Source organism: Diorhabda carinulata, chromosome 3 (genome assembly GCF_026250575.1).
Source record: "Diorhabda carinulata isolate Delta chromosome 3, icDioCari1.1, whole genome shotgun sequence".
Lineage (NCBI taxonomy): Eukaryota > Metazoa > Arthropoda > Insecta > Coleoptera > Chrysomelidae > Diorhabda > Diorhabda carinulata.
Window position 1 is genome coordinate 1104307 of NC_079462.1, and position 14630 is coordinate 1118936.

General features: G+C 30.8%; 4 protein-coding genes across 4 annotated transcripts; 2 read left to right on the forward strand and 2 right to left on the reverse strand.

The window, feature by feature from the left end:
- Nucleotides 1-29: 29 nt before the first annotated feature.
- LOC130891915 (ubiquitin domain-containing protein UBFD1-like) lies at nt 30-2183 on the forward strand. The gene is made up of 6 exons (XM_057797001.1): nt 30-167; nt 311-592; nt 642-793; nt 854-976; nt 1712-1900; nt 1963-2183. Exons 1-6 carry the CDS (start codon nt 155-157, stop codon nt 2071-2073), a joined length of 870 nt encoding a protein of 289 aa, XP_057652984.1. The 5' UTR covers nt 30-154; the 3' UTR covers nt 2074-2183.
- Nucleotides 2184-2464: 281 nt separating this feature from the next.
- On the reverse strand, nt 2465-6144 carry LOC130891914 (fas-binding factor 1-like). Its single transcript, XM_057797000.1, has 7 exons — nt 5881-6144; nt 5137-5829; nt 4834-5086; nt 4326-4780; nt 4004-4236; nt 2690-3280; nt 2465-2614 (listed from the first exon to the last, which is right to left on the reverse strand). Exons 1-7 carry the CDS (start codon nt 6104-6106, stop codon nt 2525-2527), a joined length of 2541 nt encoding a protein of 846 aa, XP_057652983.1. The 5' UTR covers nt 6107-6144; the 3' UTR covers nt 2465-2524.
- A 1078-nt stretch (nt 6145-7222) lies between these two features.
- On the forward strand, nt 7223-12717 carry LOC130891916 (polycomb protein SUZ12). Its single transcript, XM_057797002.1, has 3 exons — nt 7223-7423; nt 7480-7526; nt 7579-12717. The coding sequence occupies exons 1-3, from the start codon at nt 7324-7326 to the stop codon at nt 9430-9432; spliced, it is 2001 nt and encodes a 666-aa protein (XP_057652985.1). The 5' UTR covers nt 7223-7323; the 3' UTR covers nt 9433-12717.
- Nucleotides 12718-13453: 736 nt separating this feature from the next.
- Nucleotides 13454-14293, reverse strand: LOC130891918 (60S ribosomal protein L28). The gene is made up of 5 exons (XM_057797005.1): nt 14216-14293; nt 14005-14097; nt 13821-13949; nt 13656-13769; nt 13454-13575 (listed from the first exon to the last, which is right to left on the reverse strand). The coding sequence occupies exons 2-5, from the start codon at nt 14089-14091 to the stop codon at nt 13495-13497; spliced, it is 411 nt and encodes a 136-aa protein (XP_057652988.1). The 5' UTR covers nt 14092-14097; nt 14216-14293; the 3' UTR covers nt 13454-13494.
- Nucleotides 14294-14630: the final 337 nt, after the last annotated feature.

The window sequence follows — 14630 nt, forward strand, 5'->3', positions numbered from 1 at the left end:
TATTGTATTCTGTGTTTGATAAGTGATTTGATAAACGTCAACTTCAAAGTCAGATGGCTGAAGTGCAAGTAATGTTATTTTGTAAAAACACTTTTTATTTAAATTAAAAAGGTACATTCTTCTTCGAACCTTGGTGTAATTTACATATTTAAAAATGGAATGCTTAGGTTAGTGTTTTTTTGTCATAGTTTTTATTGTATTTGTGAAATAAGTAAAATTTAAATCACACATTTTATATCTTCCTATAATGATTATTTTTACTAATAATACTTATTGTTTTGTAAGAAAAATATGTTTGAATTAATTATAGATGCCGATGGTGAAAACAGTGAACAAAATCTTCATAATAGTACAGAAGAAAATCTGACCAAAGAAATTGAGAGTGATGATCGACTCATGGAAGCATCAGAATCGAAAATACTTAAAACCGATACGGATTCTCTGGAAATAAGCGCTAATAATTCAGTAGAAGAGGCGAGTACGAAAGAATCTGTTGAAATTAAAGTGATTTACAACAAAAAAAAATACGATGTCACAACTACTTCGGATACAACAATTCTAGAACTGAAAAAACATTTACAAGGTTTATTAGGTAAGTTTTTTCATTTAATTCTTTACGTTTCGTAAAATTTAGGGTTTAGGTGTGCCGGATTCGATGCAGAAATTGATGTTCAAAGGAATGTTACAGGATAGTCAAACAATTTCTAGTTCAGGTATAACGAAAGGTTCCAAAGTTATGCTTGTAGGATCGACTTTAAACGATGTTTTAGCCGTTTCTTCGGTTAGTAAACAGGTAAAAATGACGTTAATTTGAGTATTTCCATCATTTTCTTGTAAAAAAAAATGTGTTTAGGATATTTTAGAATTAGATAAAGCTACAACGTCTAAAGAACCTCTGTGTAAACAGAAAATACATCGTAAGGTATTAGATAAAGGATTACCGGAAGACGTTTTACCCGGTATTAAAAATATTAAGGTTGGTGGAAATTTAAATAAAGTAATTTTTTTTATTGTTAATTTCATACTTTCGCGGTTACTTCGTTTTTTGTACTAAAGAAAAACGATCTTGATGAATTTCTTATTAAATCTTTATTTTTACAGCAGATTTACGAAAAATAAAACGTGATTTATAATTTTTTTGTAAAGTTCTTGTAGTCGAAATTTTTTGCAGAAACAGTTATTTTGTTCCCAACTCTATATTTCGATGTGTATCAGTTATACATAGATTATATAAAATCGTAGAGATATAATCTTAAATTAAAACGTTTTTTATTTTTATTATTCGTTAATTGATTTTAATATTGATGAAAATTATTCTTTTTTTTTGTTTGATCCAAAATTTATTAAAATTCTTTTTCAAAACCTTGTGAATTGAATCAATATTAAAACCTCTATTTTACGTGAATTTGTCTATGGGAGAAAATTTTTTTATCAAAGATGGCTTCCAAGTGTCATTGACTTAGCAGTGATGCCAGCTTGTGATAGAAATATTTTATTTTATAACTTTTTGATATTGAGTTGCTTTTTATTAACAATTATATGGGAATAAGTGCATTTACACTACCAATTATAACCCTAAACTAAAATATTTCTAATTTTTTTTATTTTTGTAATTTTTTTCATAAATCCGCCATAAAAACGAATATTTAAAAAAACGACGTAATCGCGTATGAAATTATCGATTTTTTTACCAAATTTGATAATTTTTTAGGAGGGTTTACCTCCAGTGCCCCTTTCGGGGATGTTAAATAAACATGGGGGTAAAGTTAGGTTAACGTTTAAATTAGAAAGTGATCAATTATGGCTTAGTACGAAGGAAAGAACTGAAAAATTACCGATGGGGTCGATTAAAAGTGTGATATCTGAACCTATCGAGGGTTACGAACAGTATCACATAATGGTGAGTTTCTAATATACAATGTGTTTGTTTAAATACAATTTTTTTTCGGTTTTTTTTTCAAGGGTTTACAATTAGGTCCTACAGAAGCGTCTCGGTATTGGATATATTGGGTGCCGGCTCAATATATAGACGCCATCAAAGATGCCGTTCTCGGAAAATGGCAGTATTTTTGATTTTTCTATTGATTTGTGTTCGATTTTCCATTTATATGAAAATGCAATTTTCTAACGGATCGTTTGAAGTCTATGTTGAGCGTCTATTTTAATAAATTGTTTTGTCATAATTTTTTTGTGTTTTTCTTTTGTCGATTAAATCCTCATTTATATAAATATGGAGATAAAGTGGAGGATCATATCGAAGGTGAGTAAATCTAAAAAAAATCTTGAACCAATTTAAACAATTTCGGTATTAACTTTGAAGTTATAATCCATTCGAACTCAACTGAAGTTAAGAAATGTTTATTTTTTTCAGCCTGAAATGTTTTAAATCACACTATAACTCAATATTTTTCATAGCCCAAGATGGAATAACCGTCCACCTCTAGAGTTTCGCACAAAATTCAAACTTCTTTCAAATTTTTTATTTAAAAAAATACAAAAATATCTAAATTAACATTTTTTATAATCATTTATTAACACTTTCCTCTTTACTAACCTCACTGTCTTCGTCATCTAAAGCTTCTAAACGAATTCTTGTAGCAGTTGGATCAGGAGACTGAAAAAAAATATTTTCCAGTAACTTAAATTAAAAAAAAAACAAGATGAAAGTAAATTTTGAGTTTATAATCACCTTGATGTTATCAAAGGCTGTTAATATTTGATTTTTTCCCAAGGTACTATCCCCTCCTCCGGCGCTACACAACACGCAATCTTTAGAAGCCTTCAGTGACGTATACAAAGCTAATCTTTCTCTAGATAACAAAATTTTATCTTCCGCCAACTTTTTTTCTCTATTCGATAATAAAACCCACTGCGCTTGTAACTCCTTTAACTTTTCCTTGTAAGTTGCTTCCATTCGTTTCGCTTCGCTCAAAACCTGCTTGTCCTCTTTCAATTTTTTCTGTGTGTCTTGTACCAAAAACTCCATTTCGGATTCTTTATCTTCCAGCTCTCGTTCTCGTTCCATTAGATTCTGTTTTAGGGCGTTTAGTTCAATTTTTTCCCGTTGTAGAAGAGCCCTTTCTCGATTTAGTCGTTCCGATAAACATTTCGCTTCTTTTATTGCCGTTTCGGCTTCGATTTTGACGCGTTCGACTTCGTATGAATTGGATATTTTAGCGCTGGTTTCCAATTTGGATTTTTCTGACGCTAATTGTAATTTTTCTTCAGTTAATTGCATCACCATTTTTTCTTGTTCCCCTAATAAAGTTTCTTTCAATGTCTAAAAATAAATCATCATTATTTAAATGATTTTTTTTGATATTGTTTTTTATAGCGGATTCAAGAAAAAAATTATGATTCATAGTTTTTTTGTCTAAAGCATCAAAATTCTTGTAGTCTAAAATTAAATATTTAAAATAGTTATTTTTATTTCAAAAACAATTATTTCGTTCCCAACTCTATATTTCAATATATATATCAAACATAGATTATATAAAATCGTAGAGGTTTCATCATGAATTAGAAGTTTTCTTATTTTTATTATTTATTAAATTCTTTTAGCATCAGATAAAAATTATTCTTCTTGTTTCTCAAATCAAAAATTTATTGAAACACTTTTTCAAAATTATTTTAATTCAAAAAATACTTTTTGAAATTACATAATTAATATAAAATATTGAAACCTCTATTCCATATAAGTTTGTCTATGAAAGAAACATAAACAACTTTGAATGTGGCTGAAGGTTATGGACTTAAGCAGTGTTGCCAGATGTTAATGGAATTTCTCAATTTTATTGAATTTTTTCTTAAATATTATTTTCCATCAAATCTGCTGAAATTTCAGTTATATACAAGGTGAAAGTTGAAGTATAGAATAAATGTAAATAAATCCCTGGTAGTGAACATTTAAACCCCTGAAACTAACATAACTTCCAAGTTTTTCAAACAAAAATTTGATAATTTTTCAACCTTATAAAACAAAAAAAAACAAAACTTGTCTCACTTTTAACTGTTCCCTTTCACGTTCTATGATATTTCTACCGTATTCAGCTTCCCTTTCGATTGCTTTACATCTAGCAGTTAACGTAGCCGTTGCTTGTTGCAAAGCCCATCGATCTTCTTGAGCGTTCGTATTTTGTTCCGCTAATTTCAATTCTAAATTCCTAATTAACGATAAGAGCTGAGATCGTTCGTTTTCAGCTGATTCCCGACATTTTTCCAAACATTTTTTCATCACTTCGAAAATTAATAGTCAAATAATTAATCTGATATAATAACTTCAAGTTGGGGCAGACCCCGTGTCCTTATTTTACTCAAATACTTACTTATAATTTCTTTTTCTTTCGCTTGAATACTCTGTTCCCTAGCTAAAGCTAAAACGTCGTAATTCTTTATAACTTTGTCTTCGATTCCTTGCAATATTTGAAGGTTATTACCCAAAATATTTATTCCTGTATCGATTTTTTGGGATAATTCGTGTCCTTCTCTTAATAAATTGTCCTCTTTAGTTTTCATTTGTTTTATATAATCGATTTGTACGGCGTGCTCTGATTTTAGTTCATCGATTTTTTCTGCGTGTACGTCTTTTATTATTTTTATTTCGTTTTTGTACTGTTCTTCCAATATTTTTATCTTTTCTTTATAATAAGAAATTTCTTCGTCGTAATTTGTTTTAAAATTTTGTAATTTTTTATCGTATAGATCTTCTAAATTTTTTAGTTCTTTTTGTACGTTTTCTTCGACGTTCGCAGCAGATTTTTCCACCATATCCATTTGTTTCCTTAAAAAATTTACATTTTTATTAAAAAACTATATCAAAAAGATTAATTTTACTTATAAGATTCTTCCATAATAAATAATTCTTCATCGTGTCTTTGTTTTAATTTCGATAACAAATCTTTTAAATCTTCTTCTTTTTTATCGTCATTAACGTCTGTATCACTTTGTAATTTATCTACGTGATCAGTTACCAATAACTTGATTTGATTATTGATTCGTTCTTGTTGTAACTTTATATTATTTTCTACAGCGTGTTGTTTTAATATATAATCATCTATGAAATTTTTAAATTGTCTTTCTTGTTGTCCTATAAAGTTATAATTACAAAAAAAAATAATTATCGACATTAAAAAATACCTAAAATAAAATTTTGTTTTTCTTGAATATCTTTCAAAACTTCCTCGTATTTTTTAAATTGTATCGATACTAATAATAAGGATTCTTGTTGATGTAATGCCGTATAACTATTTTGTATACCGGCGTTAATATCTTGTGGTACTAATTTATCAACGAAAATCTTATTTTCAATTTCATCTGCGACATCTACTTCCTTTGGCACTACTACATTTTCATTATTTATATTTGGCGCGCTTTTATTGACAGTTACTGGTGAGTCGGATCTTTTGACGTTCGTTGAACTTAATCCTAACCAATCAGGTACTCCTGGAAACGTCGTATTTTTGTCGGAAGGATTAATATTAATACCTGCGGAAGTTTTTTGTAATGTTTCTGTAGATTTCGGGATTGTTTCTTTTTTATCGACAAACGTATCGCGAAATAATCCCAAAGTATCTTCTACTCCCGAACCGCGTCTTCCGCTTCTTCTTCTATCACTAATCGTAGAGGAAATGCCGTATTCTGATGAAACCGTCGGTTCTGGATTTACGTCTTTTAGTGATTGAGCCGTTTTCGGAGTAGTAGTCACTTTACTTTCTTTCAAAATGTCTTCTAAAGACGTTCCTTTTTTATCGTGTTTCGTTGTTTTTGGTTTTATTGGAAGTATATCGTCTAAAAAGTCGCTTCTTCTCGACCTATCTGTAGTAGAAGGTCCTACAATATAATTATAAAAAAAATGTTGTTAATATTTTTCAAATTAAATACCTTTTACGTCAGTTAACCAATCGTCCATTTGTTTCTTATTGCTGGTTTCGGATTTTTTAATATCCTCCGTAGATACTGAAGATTTCGTTTTGGTATCAAAACCTAATAAATTTTCTATGGATTTTTTTTCGGGAGTTTTCGTGAAACTAGACCGTTTTGCTAAAACTTTAGGCTCTTCAAAAAAACTATCGTCACTACCTAAGGGATCATCTAAATCGAAATCCATGTTTTTCTATCAAATATCCCCTGAATAATTAATGTAAAAGGGTGAAATCCACATATATTTCACTAAACGCAATGTTTGTATTTCAAATAATGTGTGTTATGTCGATTCCGTTACTAGGATACAGATACATGTTGTACATCTGTCAATTTTCAATTTAATTATTACAAAAATTGAAGTTTTTCGACTATCTACAAAAAAATTACTCGATATTCATCTCCAGAAACTAGAATAAAGAAAAGTAAAGTATTTGTAAATTGTTTTTACTTATGCAACCTGCAACGTGTTTGGAGCCACAACGTATTCAACTTTCTATTATTACTCAACTACAGATTGATACAAAACCAAATAATTTTTTTGTTATATAATATTTTTCAAAATAATATTTATTGTATTTTATTTTCCCTATAACATCCCTAACATAGAACAAACTGGTAACAATAATTTTTCTTTCCTTTGGGAAACTATGAATCACCTATCAGCTGATTACAGATCCTAATCCTGAATGAGATTTAGATCACATTAATTTTCCGTAGAAATTTCGAATTTGAGACAAAATCTAGAAGAACTGTTGAATTCAAATTACTACATGATATTTATTTAGTTGTATAATAGATTTTAAAGAAGTTATCAACGATTTATATACTCATATCGATGTTTCACTAAAATTTAATAAGCTTATTTTATGTTGAAAAATATAAAAAGCTCAAATTTCAGTAACTTTTAAATCACTTTACTAATGAGAATTGATAGTAGACAGCTATTTAAAGGGAATAAATAATTTTTAAAATCAAAAAACCATAAACAATGTTGATAAAGTGGGTAATAGTATCAGATGCCTTAGATCAGTGATTTTATTTCATTGATATCTAAAAAAAGAAGATGATAAGTCAACTTTTAGAGTATAAAATTTTTAAAACACACAAAATGCTGTTGTATTGAATAAAATAACACGAAAAACCTATAGATAAATGAAACAACGGGGTAGAGAGATTTATATCAAATGATTACAGCCCGATTAAAGTGTCCGAAAAGTATTAGTGTATCTATGGTGTCAGTAAGTTTTATATTTCATAGTTGGTGAATTTGTCAAACTGTCAGTCACATCTGTCTATCGTCAAACAATTTTGACATTTGACAAAACTGAAGCCAGCCGCTGAATGCAAGGCGTTTAATAAACGGTCAAGTTTCGCGGTAATAAACAATTATACTGAAATAAAATGCCACCAAGAAAAAGAGAAAAAGATCCTGATGCGGTGAAAACCCCGAGAATCGATCATATACAAGCGGATCACGAGTTATTTTTACAAGCTTTCGAAAGTAAGTTATCTAAACTGATAAAGAGGACATATGAATGAATTGTGTTTACTTTCCAGAACCCACTCAAATATACAGATATTTACGTACGAGAAACATGTGCTTGGTGAGTATTAAAGCAAACTTAAACTTCATATTTATACTAGTAACATTTTCAGCCTATATTTCTTAATAGAACTCTAACTTATATGAAACACAGGATGTCTCGAAATAATAAAGGACGACAAGGATTTAAGGTAGATTCTCTATTGGAAAAAGTTTTAAATAAAAAAGATACGATGTGTATACAACCGGGTTATATAAATTTAACATTCTTAGGTTTTAATAATAAATCTTTAGATTACGACGCTCAAATAGCGCAAGTCGAGACTGTTTTATTAAAAATTAGTCATAAAAAACGTAAAGATAGTTCGGCGCCTAGTATGCAAGTGACTTTAGGAACGGCAGATGTTCCTATTAACCCCAATGAACAAGATTTACCTCTAACAGCTCCCACAATTAGCATCCCAACCGAATCTTTCAACCCCTCGAGTGGCCCCCTAGTGAAATCGTATATTTTATTATTTCGGGTAAAAGTGACGCAGGAAAAGGAGTTTGACGATGAACCGGCGTCGAAAAAGCGAAAATCTAACAACGCGAGTGATAATTCGAAATTGTACGGTGCCGAACTTACAGTTTATGACAAACATAATCGTTGTTATTTGAGTGACGGTGATTACGATATCGTTGTACAAGATTTTTCTACTAATACCAAAAATTCGATAAAAAAACATTCAAGTTGGGAGAACGTAAACGATCTAGTGGAAACTTGTGGTAATTTGGACGCTTTTATGAAAGGAGCCGTGTTGAAATTCAAATTGAATTGGTCACCAGAAGCTTCCGCCAAAATCGTCGATAGACCTCAACCGTATCCTTTACAGGAAAATAAAGAAAATCTACCTCAAGTTACGAATATGGATACGGAAAAATTACAAATCGTCTATCAGTTCGTTTATAATAATAATTCTCGTCAACAAACTGAAGCTTGCGAAGATTTACATTGTCCTTGGTGTAGTTTGAATTGCAATCGATTATATACCTTATTGAAACATTTGAAATTGTGTCATTCGCGATTTACATTCACTTACGTTCCGATTTCGGTGGGCGCGAGGATCGACGTGGCTATAAACGAGATGTACGACGGTTCTTATACGGGTTCCCCCCACGATTTAATCTCCCAGCCGACGGTTTGCGCTTTTTCCCGAAACGGCCCGATCCGACGCGCATCCGTAACGCATATATTGGTATGTCATCCGAAACGACCGAAAGCGAGTTTATCCGAATTTCTCGAATTGGACGATTGCGAATTCGATGGTCAACGACCGTTCATTACGGGACATAATCGATTGTACCATCACACGACTACTTGTTTACCGATTTATCCGAAGGAAATGGAAATCGATTCCGAAGGGGAGAACGATCCCGAATGGCTACAAAATAAAACGATGATGATGATCGACGAATTTACCGATGTTAACGAAGGGGAAAAGGAACTGATGAAAATGTGGAATTTACACGTGATGAAATACGGTTTCGTTGGCGATTGTCAAATACCGTTAGCTTGCCAGATGTTCGTTAAACACAAAGGTCGGGAATTGTTATTGAAAAATTTGTATAGAAATTTCGTTGTTCATATGACGAGTTTGTTCGATTTCGGTTTGGTGAGCGCCGTTTGTCTTTATACGATTTTGCAAAAGTTACAAGAATTGGTGGGGGATACGGGTCCGATTCGTAATATACTTAAAGAATCTAGGGAGGCGCAAATAGATAATTGGTCGCGAAGCGGAATTAGCGATAAATCGAAAACGCCGAATATCGGTAGGAAAGCCGGAAATGTCGGTAATCAAAGAAGGAAGGGGGCGCCTTTGACTCCGCAATGTGATAGTACAGTTAGACGTAAATCGATTTGCGCCGGCGAGACGTCGAGGAAAAGACTCGTAACTGTTAATAAAAGTGACCAAAAATCTAGTTAATACTTTTATATTTGGAAAAAAAAATTTACACCATTTCTTATCGAAATAATCGATTTTATATGAAATCGAATCGAAATTTATATTTACTCGATAAAAATCGATGTACGTTATATTCGAACAACGTTGCCGGATTTTAAAAATACCTTGGATGTTTGGGAACGTTTCTATTGTGTTAGTGTTTCAAGTAAATAAATTTTTTGATAGGGGCGACGGGCGCAATTTGTTTGTAGAAATGCGAAAGGCAGTTTCCATAAAGTGAGGCCCAATTTTTGAAAATTTACGCACACGAAATGAAAACTTTTGCACTTTATAATAATCCAACAACGTTGCCACACTTTGAAAAATACGTTAAATTATGGATTTGAAATTTTTTTTATCAAAATAGCCTACTGGGTTCGTATTTTTCTAATTGACTAATTTTTTTTGGGGGCGAGTGGCGCAATTTTGGGAAAAAAGTTCTTACAAATTTTCCAATTCCTTGGAAAATGAACCATTTTTTATCATAATATCCTTCTGTGTTCGTATTTTTCGGAAAAAATCCTTTAAAATGGGGGCGAGTGGCGCAATTTCTTTGCGGAAATTCATTTGGGGAAAAAGTTTTTACAAATTTTCCAACTCCTTGGAAATTTTTATCATAATATTCTTCTGTGTTCGTATTTTTCGGAAACAAATCCTTTAAAAAGGGGGGCGAGTGGCGCAATTTCTTTGTGGATATTCATTTGGGGAAACAGTTTTCACAAATTTTCCAACTCCTTGGAAAATGAACCATTTTTGATCATAATATCCTTCTGTGTTCGTATTTTTCGGAAAAAATCCTTTAAAAGGGGGGCGAGTGGCGCAATTTCTTTGCGGAAATTCATTTGGGGAAAAAGTTTTTACAAATTTTCCAACTCCTTGGAAATTTTTATCATAATATTCTTCTGTGTTCGTATTTTTCGGAAACAAATCCTTTAAAAAGGGGGGCGAGTGGCGCAATTTCTTTGTGGATATTCATTTGGGGAAACAGTTTTCACAAATTTTCCAACACCTTGGAAAATGAACCATTTTTCATCATAATATCCTTCTGTGTTCGTATTTTTCGAAAAAATTCCTTTAAAAGGGGGGCGAGTGGCGCAATTTCTTTGTGGATATTCATTTGGGGAAACAGTTTTCACAAATTTTCCAACACCTTGGAAAATGAACCATTTTTCATCATAATATCCTTCTGTGTTCGTATTTTTCGAAAAAAATTCTTTAAAAGGGGGGCGAGTGGCGCAATTTCTCTGTATAAATGCATTTAAAGAGATATTGTCTACCAATTTTCGAAACTCTGTGAAAGTGTGGCTTTTTTTGTCAAAATATTCTACTGTGTACTTGTTTTTGGAAAATAACTTTTCAATTGGGGGCGATTGGTTCAATTTCTACGTAACAATCCATTTGGGCAGATATTTCTTACAAATTCCCCAACTCTTTTTGAAGATTCACCTATTTTGGTTATAAAAAATGAAAACTTACTTATACTCCAACAACGTTGCCAAATTTTCAAAAATACGTCATATATAACGTACATTAATTTTTTGAGGTTATGTTTTAGACGTCACAGTTCGCTTGTTTTATTCCATAGTTTCAATTCCTCTCGTTTTTTTTTCTACCTCTTCAAATTTGTATTGCAGCGTAGTAATTTTTCAAAAAAGTCACCATTTTGAAATCTTACGTTTTGGTAAATTCCTACTTCGTAAACTTTTTCGTATTTCTGTTATCTACAAGTACTTAAAATACTAAATAATTGGAATATGCAGTGACGTCATGAATATAACCTAAAAATTCGAAGTTTTTTCTGAGTATTTATGAATTAGTTGATTCTAATTGATGCTAAGTACAATTAAATAATAATTTTTTCAACTGCCTTGATATGTAAAGACATCATTTTATCAAAATAACCGCATTTAAATTTTGTAAAATGTTTTACTTAACCTACGGTCGCCTAAAACAATGATACGTCATCGAGACGTTGCCGGTTGTTTAATTCAAATTTGACATTTAGTACATTCTGAGTTATAATTTCCGTGACATTGTTAGGTTAGGTTAGATTCGATGCCCATTGGACCCGACCTGATATTTATTCTAAAATAACTCAAAAAAAAATATATTTCTCAATGACTGCCATCTTTTATGTCTGAATTAAAATTATTTATGTGAAAATTTAACCTTAAGATAATTGAATTGTTTTATGTACGGTGGCGTCCGAAAATTTCGTAAAATTATATGAGAATAAATCGAACTGGCAACATCGCGAAGTTGAAATAAAATAACAAGATTCGGTTGGCTACAATGAAAAACAAAAATTATTATTTACGAATTTTTGGACGGTAGTGTACGTGTTAAATATCGTATAAAAATTCTGTATACAGGGTGTTCCGTTGGAATTATTTTCAATATATATTTAATATTTTTTTTTTTTTCGTATCAGAAATATTTCAATTTTTTCCGAAGTTTCGTCACAAATTCGATATTAGATCAATAATTTTAATGGAACGCTTGTTTTTAGTTGCCGACGTCGTGTTCTATATTTTACGGTAACTTACGATGCTAACCGTCGTAAAATATTTTTTTGTACATATTTTTTGTACTGAATCGTATTTGAAAAAAATATAAAAAAGGAAATCTTGTTGGTAACGCGCCCGCCATGTTGTATTATTTGACAGTTAAATCGATTATTGAACGTAATCGATTTCTAAGCGAGAGGCGTGTGAATCGAAATAATGACAGACAATATGACGTCGTATCCGGTAGGAAATTAATTAATTTTCCGTTTTTATATTTTTTTTTATATCATTTAACTTCATATTAAAATATTTGCACGAGTTTGGTTCACTTTTAGTGTTTATTTCGCCTGTAATGTATTTATTATATTTTATCGATACACTGCCTATTATTATTATTATTATTGATATTACCAAAAATGGTACAGTGTGTTTGTGAGTTTGCCCAAAAACGGAAATTTTTCCTTCGAAAACCGATTTCCGATGGCTGCAAACACGTTTTTGTATCAGACTTATTTTTTTTTCTCCATATACTAAGGTATAGAAAAGAAAACAAAGTACAACATTTTTTTATATAAAATGAAATGAAAATTGGAAAAATATATATTTTGGCACTGGTACTATTCTTTTCAACAACTTTTATATATTGAATTTACGTAATAGAAATTGTTATTGTTATATATACATTTTTATTTTCCTAATTGTTCGAATTAGGGATTTTTTTGTAGAAATAGATGAATATATACCATTTGTTTACTGTGTATTTTCTTATTTTTTTTTAACACTACACTTATCCTCAATTCCAAATTATACCCAACTTTCCCCTATCACTTGTTAGGATTCCAAATATACCTTATTTTCAACGAATTAACACGATTCAAAATTTCCCAAATCTCTCCTATTTAAAACAATGACGAACCGGTACAGAGAATAGGCAATATTCGAAGTTGCCCTAATCTCCCCTATTGAAAAAAATTATGAGATTGAAATTCTCCCCCACACTAAACAAATTAATATTCCAAATAGCCCAAGTCTTCCCTAGAATAAAGGAATTAAGGTTTCAAATAGCTCAATCTCTCCCTATACTGGACAAATCACGATTCCAAATATCTTGAATCTCCCTTACATTAAATGAATTAAGGTTTCTATGAACCCAAATCTCCCCTACACTATGATTCCAAATATCTCAAATCCCCCCCTATCCTCGACGATTTGTGACGACTCAAAATAGCCACATCCCCCATTATAAAAATTTATGACACAAGTAGGAATAAATGAGTTTTTCTTTCAAAAATTTTCACTAACGATTAAGTATAATAGTAAATAGAAGATTAAAATTGTCTAAAACAGATGAAATAACCTCCAAATGTTCAAAAGGAACAAAGGTAAGAAAATTTCAGGTGAGTAAAACTGATTCTGCCACATTCTTATCACACCCTGTATATACATGATAGTTATTCCACTTGAAGGTATAGGCGGTAGATTTAATTCGAAAAAAATTTTTTTCATAAATTTATTAATTTATTATAAAAAAAAACATTTATTCTTTCTTTGCCTTTTGCTTCTTAGCAGGCAAAGGTTTTTGGGATTTAAGAACAGCACTGGCTCTACGAAGGGCAACCTAAAATAAACATAATTTGTAGGTAACTTTAACAAATTTTAAGAAATTGAAAAAAATTAAAGTTAAATATATAAACTTACCTTGGTAAGATCTGTACGGTATCTGTTAGCACTCAACAATCTTTTTAGTTTGTGCAAAGATCTCCTTGGACCAGATTTCATCGTCCTCTTCACTGTACTTTGCTTGGGTTTTCTCTGAAAATCGAAATTTTAATGAATCAAATATAATAGAAAGTTTGAACTTACCTGTTTACTGGCTTTTTTGTAAACAACTGTGAAACCTTTTTTGTCGGGAGCATCTACAATTCCTACAGATTTTTTATGGATAAGACCATTGTAACGATAGGAATTCAAATTTGTTAAATTGTTCGGTTCCTGAAACGAAAATTAAACAAAATATTTTATGAAAATACTATTTACACCTACTTACGGTACTGAATGGTTTGGAAATATTTCTTTTCTTCAAAAGAAAAGCGTTGTTGTTCCTGATAATACCCCAAACTAAATGCGACGACATTTTAGCCTAAAAGTAAATATATAATTTCAATTCGTATCAATTAAAAATTCGTTTCAAATATTATTTTCTATTTAAATTGTTTTTATTTATAATGTTTTATAAATTTTATAAAATACATGCTCACCTATCTTAACCTTAGTTTTAGAAAAGGTGGAATCCTTGTTGGTTGTCGGAAACGGAAATTTATGTCAACTGTCCGATATTGAAATGTACGTTTTGTTGATATTTTTCTATGAATCATTCCAATACTCCAGAAATTGATTATACACTTAATGATTTAAAAAGAAGTGTAGTGGGTTAAAATGATATAATTCAAATTCCAAACATTGTCTTAATGATAAATTAGCATGAGTGTTGAATCAAATAACATTTTATCAGCTATTTCTTGTCGAATGTCAAATCGAGTAACGTTCCGTAATCTTCATCGACCATAGAGTTAAGCGTTGACGTGTAAATCTTGTGTTTGTGGAACGAATCTCAACTTTATATTTCTCAATTATCAATGTTCCGTTACTAATAAAGCGGGAATTTCAAATTTT

What these genes read in the sequence shown, in the direction of transcription:
- LOC130891916 (XM_057797002.1), top strand. Translation starts at nt 7,324, where the DNA reads ATGCCACCAAGAAAAAGAGAAAAAGATCCTGATGCGGTGAAAACCCCG. An exon ending in ATTTTTACAAGCTTTCGAAA is followed by an intron (nt 7,424 to 7,479) that starts GTAAGTTATCTA and finishes TTTACTTTCCAG; the next exon opens with AACCCACTCAAATATACAGA. An exon ending in GTACGAGAAACATGTGCTTG is followed by an intron (nt 7,527 to 7,578) that starts GTGAGTATTAAA and finishes TAACATTTTCAG; the next exon opens with CCTATATTTCTTAATAGAAC.
- LOC130891914 (XM_057797000.1), bottom strand. Translation starts at nt 6,106, where the DNA reads ATGGATTTCGATTTAGATGATCCCTTAGGTAGTGACGATAGTTTTTTT. An exon ending in TTGGTTAACTGACGTAAAAG is followed by an intron (nt 5,830 to 5,880) that starts GTATTTAATTTG and finishes ATTATATTGTAG; the next exon opens with GACCTTCTACTACAGATAGG. An exon ending in CAGCCTTTGATAACATCAAG is followed by an intron (nt 2,615 to 2,689) that starts GTGATTATAAAC and finishes ATTTTTTTTCAG; the next exon opens with TCTCCTGATCCAACTGCTAC.
- LOC130891915 (XM_057797001.1), top strand. An exon ending in TTTCTTCGGTTAGTAAACAG is followed by an intron (nt 794 to 853) that starts GTAAAAATGACG and finishes AAATGTGTTTAG; the next exon opens with GATATTTTAGAATTAGATAA. An exon ending in CCGGTATTAAAAATATTAAG is followed by an intron (nt 977 to 1,711) that starts GTTGGTGGAAAT and finishes ATAATTTTTTAG; the next exon opens with GAGGGTTTACCTCCAGTGCC.
- LOC130891918 (XM_057797005.1), bottom strand. Translation starts at nt 14,091, where the DNA reads ATGTCGTCGCATTTAGTTTGGGGTATTATCAGGAACAACAACGCTTTT. An exon ending in TTTCCAAACCATTCAGTACC is followed by an intron (nt 13,950 to 14,004) that starts GTAAGTAGGTGT and finishes TTTTCGTTTCAG; the next exon opens with GAACCGAACAATTTAACAAA. An exon ending in ACCGTACAGATCTTACCAAG is followed by an intron (nt 13,576 to 13,655) that starts GTAAGTTTATAT and finishes TGTTTATTTTAG; the next exon opens with GTTGCCCTTCGTAGAGCCAG.